General features: G+C 54.2%; 1 protein-coding gene across 1 annotated transcript; it reads right to left on the bottom strand.

Annotated features, from left to right (window-relative positions):
* Window positions 1-1,162: 1,162 nt before the first annotated feature.
* Window positions 1,163-10,277, bottom strand: LOC133355480 (NF-kappa-B essential modulator-like). The gene is made up of 6 exons (XM_061572797.1): window positions 9,786-10,277; window positions 5,764-5,834; window positions 4,553-4,663; window positions 3,260-3,326; window positions 2,613-2,738; window positions 1,163-1,849 (listed from the first exon to the last, which is right to left on the bottom strand). Exons 1-6 carry the CDS (start codon window positions 9,975-9,977, stop codon window positions 1,619-1,621), a joined length of 798 nt encoding a protein of 265 aa, XP_061428781.1. The 5' UTR covers window positions 9,978-10,277; the 3' UTR covers window positions 1,163-1,618.
* Window positions 10,278-11,437: the final 1,160 nt, after the last annotated feature.

Raw genomic sequence — 11,437 nt, forward strand, 5'->3', positions numbered from 1 at the left:
CCGCAGTGCGCTCCCTGCATTAGATCGGTCCGTCTCCACTCGCTAAGCAAACTTTTTGCCCGTTTTGCGAACAAATTGGTCGCAAGGCACGCCTGTACTGCGCAACAACGGGCTTTGGCGCACTGCCCCGCAGCGACCTTTGACCGCCTGTTTGCACGCGGCCGTCGCCCTTCCAAGCATTGGCCAGGTTCCACCCTTGATTGGCTTTCCGAGATCGGTTGAGACCCCGGCACGTACCGGGTGGTTCGGGTTTGGGCCACGCGATCGGACGGAACTAAAACGGAGCTCAGGTGAAGTCGGTGAAGCCGCTCCCACCCCGCACCGAGTCGCACGTTACGAAGAGTGCGGTACGTGTACGCAGTGGCGGCTGGTCACGTCGACCGCACGCATCACGGTGCAGACTCGGCATGCACCGATCACCACACCACCATCCCCCTCCACCCAGCGACTCCGAATCGAGGCTGGATTCTCTCGTACCATCTCAACGGCCGGTCTTGGTCGTCTTGTTTTGGCTGTCCTACTCCCATCTCATTTGAACGGCGACACTCATTTGTGGTTTGCACCTCGTCAGTTTGCATGTTCTCCCTGTGGTCACGTGGATTTTTCTCGTCTTCCGGATTTTCCCCCTTCACATTTAGAAACATGCGTTTAGAGTATTCGCCTGCTGTAAAATTTCACGCGATAAGCCACTTCGTTGAACGGCCGTTCATTTAGTTTGATTCTATTGCCCCATTAAAACATTTTATTTTTTTAAACCATTCCCTCTCACTTGAAACAATCACGTTCACCACCCCTACGAGCTTCAACTGCAACGCTGCCAAAGTCACTTATGCGAATCGAGAGCGCGAACGATTGGGACGCGTAAAACAAATGCGTAACTATTCATCTTAAGCAACGAGTGGGCGACGCAAATCACACGACGACCTCAAACCCCGCCAAGCACTCCGCCGCAACGCCTGGCGGCAATGGAGGCTGCGGTGGCGGTGATGGTGAGTTATGCGTACGAGCAGCAACCCGTGTCGACCGGCGTACAAAACGGCACGGACACGTACTCACACGCACACACGCTCGCACACACGCACGCACACGCACGCACGCATGCACTCACACGCACGCACACACTCACACGCACACACACGCACACGCGCACACACACCACACACGTACACATGCGCGCGCCATGACTGGCAGCCCGGTGGGAGATAGTACTTCGATCCCCATGGACTTCTGACCCTGGGTAAGATTTTGATATATTATTTGAACTCTACCCCCTGTGGTAGTTTAACCCCACAGCCTAATTCAGATTCCAGGGGAGGGGGCAAGCTAGGGGACCGGCTAGAACTCTCACCGTAATTCTGACCCTGACACTAACTAATAGTATTTGCACCCCTTGGCGTCCAAATCCTATAAAGTATCGCCAACCCCCGGGAAGCGGAAGGGTATTATTTCCCCACAGTGTGGTGGGAGTCACATTACCAAAAACATAAATCAAACCCGGGGTCAAAAAACAAAGCATCGTATTCTGGATCCACCGGGGTCCAAATTGCTGTGAGTTGGGGTCAAAATACTTCCACTACGGCCGCTGCCGCCACCACCACCACCACTGGGCATGAGGCGCTCATGTGATGCATCCCTGCACGTGGATTTCGAGGGTGTCATAGTCCGGCGCGCAGTAGTTGCAGATGGGGCACTGGTACTGCGTGCTGGGCACGGGAATCGAAGACGAGTTCTTGAAACGCCCGATCTCGGTGCGTGCCAACTCCAGCTGCGAGAGCAGCTGCCGATTCTCCTGATCCTTCGCGGCCAGGGCCCGCTCGTGCGCGTTCAGGTCCTCCTGCAGCTCGTGCACCTGCAGCAGAGCGAGGACGCGGGTGGGCAGGGGGGAGATGCCCACGGGGGGGGGAGGGGGCGGTGACGTGGGACGGGAGGAACAACGCGTTCGTCGCTTGTTGCAGGGGTTCGTGGTTCCAATCCGGCAATGGTTATTATCTGTGACGTCATTCGAAGAAAAGTAGGCAAATGTGCGTTGGCGTCGTGGTGCAAATTTGGCAAGTTGTAAAAATCGCTGTGAATACGACAATTAGAAAACACACACATACTGTGTCCTGAAAAAGCGTCATGAGACTCAGCGAGGCTTTCTTTGGAAAACGAGCAGAAAAATTGGTATATTTAGGGGCTCTCCGTGGCTAAAGAGCTGCACTCCGAGATGTTTTCTTACGTGATGGGTGTAACATTCCGCACCTCCAATTAGCGCAGTTGCCTATGTCCGGTGCAAAAGAAGTTCAACATACACACAATATCAACACAAGTTATATTTATATTAGCGTAACGCACACGCATGCACACACACACAGATCAAGCTGTTGTAGCCTAAACACTCACACGGGCTCCACGCAGACTGATCTTTGCCGTGGGCGGGAATCAAATTCGGGTCTCGCCAAGTTTGTGTCGCAGTGCGCTAGCCACTGTGCCACCGCTCTCCACACACACTCACTCGCACACGTCCACGCATACAAAATTGGGTGACTGTGGGGGGCCCGTGGGGGAGGTGATGGCCGGGCCCGTGGGGGTGGCGATGGTGGGGCCGATGGGGGGATACGGGGAACTTGTACCTTTTCACGCAGGGCGACGACATTTTGCACCTTCGAGTGCTGGGTCTCCAACTCCTCCTTCAGCTTGTCGATGTGCTCCTGCTTGGCCACCAGGGCCTGCTCGGCATCCTTCAGCTCCTCCTCGTACTGTGGAGGAGGGGGGGGGGGGGCAGGGGGGGGGACCGCGTGGGTATCAACGCCGGTGCAGGACGTTCTACCGGTAGAGAACTGCGCGCTGGCCACCACTCGCGACCGACACTGGCACCACCAACTACGCCGGCTGTGGGGAGCCTTCGGCCTGTGGGGCGGATGTGCCCCGCAACCTCCCGTCTCATACGGCCCCTGGCCAAGGGGCCTACCGCTTCGACGTGGCGTGAAGCGGGGGTCAAGTGTGCCTTCTCCCACATCCTCCAAGACGCCTGGAAAGCATGGAAGAGTAGGCCAAATACCCTCGGGAGCGAGCGGGGGGGGGAGGCACTTCTGCCGGAAGTGTGGCGTGAACAATTGCAGGGCTGTGCCTTGACCATTTGGCCCGGGCTACCTGGGAATAATTTGTCTTTTTCTCAAGCGTAAATGTATTAATTCTGGCTGCATTGATAATATTTCTGGGCAATTGCTCCAAAGCTTTGCCTTCCCTTCCACCACAAACACCCCCCCCCCCTTCTCACCTGGGAACCTTCAGGCTTGGCTTCCATTTTCCTCTTGTAGGCCGCCTCAATCTCTTGGATTTTCTTTCTGCACGGTGCGAGAAACTCGATGTGAGCATTGCATCGACGACGATCGAGGCGGCGATTCTGGCTCGAATGCTAGCGAAACTTGGCGTCAGGCTTTTTAAATAGGGCCAGACAATAACAAAACACACAACCAAAACACCGACATTCGGGAGGGGCGGTGGGGAAGCGGGGCCATCGTCTACGCCGCACCCGCACACGTTGGATCTGCCACCGCTCGGAGGTCACGGTGGTCACCGAAAACGTGAATTTGTAAAAACGTGAGAAGCTAATCCTCGGGCAGTGGAAACGCGGTAGATTAGGAGCTCCCTTTCGTTAAGTTTCCGAACGTCGTCTGTGACGTGCTGAGAACAGTGCTGCCATTGTCATGGCTACTGGGGAGGGGGGGGGGGTAGGGGGTTGGAGGCCGGTGGGGTGGAGGGAGTGGGAAATGGGCTGTCCCTACGCACATCCAGCGTCATCTTCATCCACTCCTTTGAATCGATATCCAAACTGCTCCGTACCAAAATGAGCAGACAGCACGGCTCCCTCCCATAGCCGTCTCTCCACATAGCGCCGTGGGGGTATCGACCATAAAAAATTAACCCGTAAAAACAAAGTTTTTCACTATAAATCCTTTATATGCGTGGCATCGGGGCGGCTAGAGTCCTCTCGTCCTCTGGCTTGAGATGGCTGCCACCTATGGGTCAGATGCTTGTCTGGCAGCATTAAACAATTGGTAAATAAATATTTTAAAAATTTCCCTAAACAGTGTAAAATTTAGCAAATTTTTTTTCACGAAAATGCATTGTCACGCACAACGAGTCTGTGTGCAAAATGTCAGCTCGATTGGATCACGGGAAGTGGGTTAAAAAAACGACCGAAAGATTTGCACGGTCCTAAGCAAGCAAGCGAACTTAATATAAAGGATTTAAAAATACGACTCGCCGTCAGATTCCCCGTGGACGTAAAACATCCCGTGACGGCATTCGCAAGAGCAGGCCGCTGCATGCGGCGTCACGATCCCAATTTGCCGACCTTCAAAAATTACACTGCAAAATTTACTCGATTGGAATACACACGGCGAGCATCGCCTCCTCCTGTGAAAACCTGGCAGGGCCCTCCTGAAAAAGTGTCATCAGAGGGCATCCCACCGGCCCCCCACAGCCTTGTGGGAGTCAATGTGTCAATGATTTCAGCAGAATTGGTTCAGCACAAGGAACGCTCCGGAGCGGTTGCCGCCGGGCTCACTTGTCGGCGACGCTCGCATTGCGGAGCTTGTTGATCTCCATCGTCATGGCCTGCTCCTCCGCCTCGTGCCTCCTCCTCTCCTCCTGGAACTTCCTCTCCAGCAACTTTGCTCTAAGCACATGAAGACAAAGATCCCCCCCCCGCACCCCCGGTGTCGTCAAAGGGGCTGCTGGGGCAAGCGCTGCAAGCGAGCACCTCTGAAGACCGGCGCTACAGCGCAACTGCCTTCGTCTCCCTAGTGCTGATGTTTACACACGATACTAGGTACACGCATTTAAGGCCGAGTCCACCTAGGGCACGAATGTCGAGTGTGACTGCTGGCCCACCTACGACTAAGCGTGAGCGACAGTGGCGACACGGAATCCCCGCTGCCTGAATGAAGATGCAGACTCAAGATAATGTAATAGTGGTATTAAGAGACTGCAATGCACCGAAGAAGGCCAAACAGGGCGACCGGCTGTGTCTTTAGATAAAGATCTGCCGAGTTCACCGACCGTCTGACCTTGTATCACGAAGGACGCCTGGCTCAGTGAGACCACTCTCGGTGACCAGAGCGAGAGAATGACGACACGAAACCCTCAGAGGGCCGCACGCTCAGTCGCAGCTTGACTCAGGCAAGACATCTCTGCGCACTGTCGCAAACGCGCTATCAGGATTCGTGGGAGCCGAGCCCAAGCCGAGCCAGGACTGTGAATATGGCGCCGACGCTCGGCCAGAATTCCACCGGCTGTAATCGACGAGGCCGAGAAACTACGACTGCGATATGAGGAACCCGCCTACCGCGGCACCACTGCGACCGCCCCCGCTGCACGAGGCACCAGAGGTCGCAAACGGGTTTTGATTCCTTACCCGTACCCGTACCCGGCCGCACTAGGGTCGCAAACGGGTACCCGTACCCTACCCGATACCCGGCTACCCGTACCCGGCCGGGTATCGGGTAGGTTACGGGTACCCGATTGCGACCTCTGGGATGAAGCCATGTTGCAGGCGCGGGTGGGTTGATTCTAGGAACTTGAATTGTGAGAGGAGACAAGACGTTGGAAAATGAGTGACAAATGGTGACTCACCAGTGACTCACGGCCTACCCGTACCCGTACCCGGCCGCACCAGGGTCGCAAACGGGTACCCGTACCCGGCCGGGCACGGGTAGCCGGGTATCGGGTAGGGTACGGGTATCGGGTACCCGGTTGCGACCTCTGCGAGGCACTCACCGCTCGTCCAGCCGATCCGCGTTGCCCTGCGCCGCCGCCAGCTTGGTCTTGTACGCCTTGAGCTCATCCTCCTGCACGAGGGGCCGAACAACACGGGCACAGAGAGACAAAGATCCCCCGCGTAGCCTTTAGCAGAATTCGGGGGGCAAGGCCGGCGTGGCGCACGGGGTGACCAGCACCACGCCCGACCGAATGTCTCCCGAGTGCCGATGTTTTAAGGCTGAGTCGACCTACGGGAGCCCCAGGAGCAAATATGATATTCGGAATAACTGCCAACATACCAAACAACCCAACACATGTGATATATACACGTACACAAAAAGACAAAGATGCCTTGTATAGCCTTAACAGACTGTTGGGGCAAGTGCTGTTAGCGAGCGCCTATGAAGGCCAGAGCGGGATACGAGGGGGTGGGTGGCCAGCACCACGCCCGGTCGCCTTTGTCTCCCCAGTGGCGATGTTTTTACACACCGCACCAGGTAATCATTTTAGGCCGAGTCCACTTAGGGGAGGCCCAGGACCAGTTCAGATAATCGTCACTGATGTGGGCCGTGAGCAGGAATCGAACTCGGATTTGCACACTAATGCTCCACACACACACACACCATACAAACTACACATACACACCATACAAACTACACACACACCATACAAACTACACACACACCATACAAACTACAACCACACCATACAAACTACACACACACACCATACAAACTACACACACACCATACAAACTACACACACACACACCATACAAACTACACACACACCATACAAACTACATACACACACCATACAAACTACATACACACCACACTAACACACCATACACACCACACTAACACACGTCATACATACACACCATACAAACTACATATACACACCACACCATACAAAATACATACACACCACACTAACACACGTCATACATACACACCATACACAATAACTCACAATACGGGTCCTTCAAAAAATGTGAACACTTCGAAGAATTTGCAAGAACACCACAATAAACGTGCCTCCGGGCTCTGAAGCATCCTGTGCACACACATACCATACTAACGCACGCACACACACGTCGTATATTCCATATACACACTGACACACACCCCAACACACACCCCAAACACCAACACACACTACACACCCCATCACACACATCACACACACCAACACACATCACAAACCTCAACACACACCATACACACCCCAACACACATCATATACACCAACACACCCCAAACACCACAACACACACCACACACCCCATCACACATCATACACACCAACACACCCCTACACACCCCAACACACCACAACACACACCATCACGCATCACACACACCAACACACATCACACACCCCAACACACACCACAACACACACCATACACACCCCAACACACACCCCATACACACCCCAACACACCACAACACACATCACAAACGCAAGCACACACCAACACACCCTTACACACCACAACACACACCATCACGCATCACACACCCCAACACACATCCCAACACACATCATACAGGGGACCTCTTTTGCACCGAGGGTGAAATGTCTCGCATTCTTTGGCACGAGGCCGCGCGTGGGCACAGACTGCGGAGCACGTCGCTACCGTCAGCGCCACGGTGGCGATTTGCAGATCCGTCAACCCGTGCGGCTCGGGGCGCATTCTCGTGCAGGGAAATTGAGTTTGCAGGTCCATACGGCGTACAGTCGTTTCAAAAATGTGTTTGTCTATTTGTTTGTGATTCTCCCTTGTGATGGAAATTTGTATGATGAGCGTTGAGATTTGTCAAGGGCACCACGGGGTGACCGCTAAGCTCTGAATTGGTCTGCAATAAGGTAGGCAGCACTGATAAGGGGTTGACAGGTAGTATTATAGATAGAGACCCATAGACATCCATAGAGACCCATATAGACCCAAAGCGATACATAGAGACCCATATAGACCCACATCGATACATAGAGACCCATATAGACCCACAGAGATACATAGAGACCCATAGAGATCCAGAGACCCACAGATACATAGAGACCCATAGAGATCCAGAGACCCACAGATACATAGAGACCCATATAGACCTACAGCGATACATAGAGACCCATATAGACCCACAGCGATACATAGAGACCCATATAGACCCACAGAGATACATAGAGACCCATAGAGATCCACAGAGACCCACAGAGATCCATAGAGACCCATAGAGATAGCTAGATATAGCATAGATGTCAACCCATACGGTTTACCCCGTATTCTTGTACAGAGAAATTTAGTTCAGGTCCATACAGCGTACGGCCGTTTCAATACTTGGGCAAAGAATGCATCGTCTGTTTGTTTTCGCCCTTGTGATGGGGCTTTGTAGGATGCACGTAGAGATCTGTAAGGGGCACGGGGTGACCAATGAGGTCTGAATTGGCCTGCAGTAAGGTAGGCAGCACTGATAAGGGGTTGACAGCTGTGCGTTTGCCTGCTTTAGCAACAGGCGCTGCTGCTGCTGCTCTCTAGACCCCGATTAGGGCGGCTACGGATTGCTGGCAGTGACGGCAAACCGGGGTCGTACCACGCACGAAGCAATATGAACAAATCAGTGCCGCTACATCCCATTTAGAGCCGCAACGATGTTGACACGGGACGAGTTGTGAGCTGCTGCCAACGCAGAAGCGCGCTAAACATCTTCCTAAAGCCAGGCAGGTGTCGGCCCCTGGTGCCATAAATGACGTCACGCGATTTTGAACGATTTTTGACCCCCCCCCCACCCCTAGTCACACGGCGTCACAAAAAGTCAGACCCACCCCCCCCTCAAACATGACGTCACAAAGCTCTGCCCCCCCCCCCAAATAAACTAAAACATGCTTCAAATCGCTTTAAACTATTGTCATTGTAGTGCGTATTTAATGTGGCGCTGCACTCTGATGTTGTAGGAGAAAACATTTATTAAAAAGTCTATTTTATTAAGTAGAACGTGTTGTCTATATTTATTTAAAGTTGCGCATTTTGATGTGACGTCACATTTCTCGAACCCCCCCCCCCCCTCGTCACACATCGTCACAAATGTCTGACCCCCACCCCAACCCCAGGTGCGTGACGTCATTTATGGACGGCCCCCAAGGACATCACCACAGCTGCAACTCAGTTTGTAGACTCCAGGGTATTGCAAGTCAGGAATGACATCTTTCACAGATGGGATTAGATCACGGATTTTATGCACTGTACTGAATCGGACCTGGATGTTATGTTTGTTTAGAATTTTGGAGATCTTCTTGGTCACGCCTGCTATGCATGGCAACGTGAGAGTTTTGATCGGAGTTTCAAGTGGCTGTTTCTGTATGGTGGGAGAAACAGCTTGAGGGCTCGATGTACATGTCTCAATTCACTGGCCAGGTGGTGTTGGTCAGAGATGCCATGAGCTCTGTGCTATAGCGTTTTGATGAGATAATTCGTTTGAGCCGGGTAGTGGTGGTGGTGGGAATCAGGTTTCAAGTAAGAATCTGTGGGTGGCCTTCCTGTATACAATGTCCCAATGACATTATGATCAAACCAAATCATCTCGAGATACAGCCCCCCACAGCGTCTAACCCTCCTCCTCCTCCTCCCTCACCTCCTCCTCCTTCCTCACCTCCTCCTCCTCCCTCACCTCCTCCCTCACCTCCTCCTCCTCCCTCACCTCCTCCTCCTCCCTCACCTCCTCCCTCACCTCCTCCTCCTCCCTCACCTCCTCCTCCTCCCTCACCTCCTCCTCCTCCCTCACCTCCTCCTCCTCCCTCACCTCCTCCCTCACCTCCTCCTCCTCCCTCACCTCCTCCTCCTCCCTCACCTCCTCCTCCTCCCTCACCTCCTCCTCCTCCCTCACCTCCTCCCTCACCTCCTCCTCCTCCCTCACCTCCTCCCTCACCTCCTCCCTCACCTCCTCCCTCACCTCCTCCTCCCTCACCTCCTCCTCCCTCACCTCCTCCCTCACCTCCTCCTCCCTCACCTCCTCCCTCACCTCCTCCTCCTCACTCACCTGTTCCGTAGGCCTCAGCTGCTCAGCGGGCCTCTGTTTATCCTTGAGGAGCTCCCGGATCTGCTGCAGCAACTCGGCGTCGTAGCCCGCGTCGACCCGAGGCGACGTCCCGACGGTCGTGGGGCCCGCGGCGCCGGGCCGAGGGGTCGCTTCCTCTCGCCCCCCATTCCCCTGCTGCTCGTCGTCTCCCATGACGAGGTGGTGAGGAGGAGAGACACGGTGGATGTGTAATCAGATGATCAGGTGGTCAGGGGTGACCGTAAGGACATCGGTGAGGAGGCGGTGAGGGCAGCTGGAGATGAAGAGGTGAGGGCAGCAGGAGATGAAGAGATTGAGGGCAGCAGGAGATGAAGAGGGCAGCAGGAGATGAGGAGGTTGAGGGCAGCAGGAGATGAAGAGATTGAGGGTAGCAGGAGATGAAGAGGGCAGCAGGAGATGAAGAGTTGAGGGCAGCAGGAGATGAAGAGATTGAGGGCAGCAGGAGATGAAGAGGGCAGCAGGAGATGAAGAGTTGAGGGCAGCAGTAGATGGAGAGGTGAGGGCAGCAGGAGATGGAGAGTTGAGGGCAGCAGGAGATCAAGATATGAGGGCAGTAGAGGCGGTAAGGAAGTGAACGTGGGAGCCCCCCAAGACCCGTAAACACACGAACACTTCCGCGTTAGGAATCGACTCCTACTGCGCGGTAACACACGAATCGATTCAAGTGCGCGCCAGTCCCCTTCGACAGGGGGAATCGATTAAACCTTAGACTCGCTTGCACTCGAGTTGATAGCGATCCGGAATCGAACACGCGAGTCACGTGACCGCCCACATGAGAACACTGAGTTCCATCCCACGTGGTGTTGTTGTTGGCTGCTCTGCGAGCTTCAGATTTCAAAAGTCGTGACCCATCCACTGCTGGAGACGAGGGCCTCCCCGGTCCGTGGCCAGCTCTCACGACGCTGCCATTCTATTAACAGCCACGGCGTGCCCCGGCCAAAGCTTCCTGGCATGCTGCACAATCGACGCGATCCTATTTGTCTCGGTATACAGTAATCTCTCATAAGGTGCACAGTGCTTCTCTCCAGTGTGCTCATTCACACACACAAACACATTCCTGCGGAGGGAGCTGGTAGGAACGTTGGGTTGCTCGGTCAATGGCCAGGGTCAACGGCGGCGTGGTGTATTCCGCAAATATGCCCGACTGTGAGGGCGGGCACAAGCCGGCGTGAGTAGGTTAAACGTTGAGTTTTATAAGGGCACCACGGGGTGACCAGCCCCTCCCCACGGTGACCAGCCCATCCCCACCCCTCCCACCCCCCACCCAGCCCTACCCCTCCCCACTCAGCCCCTCCCTGCACGACGGACGGACACAATAATCCTCTGTGGGCTGGTGTAACCAGGAGGTTCCTACCAGTATAAGTTATCTCTTGATTTGAAGCTTTCGTGACTGCAGGAATCCATACTCTGGTTCTTTCGGTAAAGTCACGTGGGTATAATTTTTTTAAAAAGAGAACACGACGTTTCTGACGCTTGTGTTGCGACCGAGACGTCGCGTTTTATTTTTTTCAATCTCCGTGACTTTAATACGTTCTGTTCCGCGTTGTCAGTGGCTCGGATTTCATACACGCTGTTGCCACCTGTCCCGGGTTTGTCCAGGCAGTTCGATAATT

Source organism: Lethenteron reissneri, chromosome 51 (assembly GCF_015708825.2).
Source record: "Lethenteron reissneri isolate LAM-NWPU_2019-01 chromosome 51, ASM1570882v1, whole genome shotgun sequence".
NCBI lineage: Eukaryota > Metazoa > Chordata > Hyperoartia > Petromyzontiformes > Petromyzontidae > Lethenteron > Lethenteron reissneri.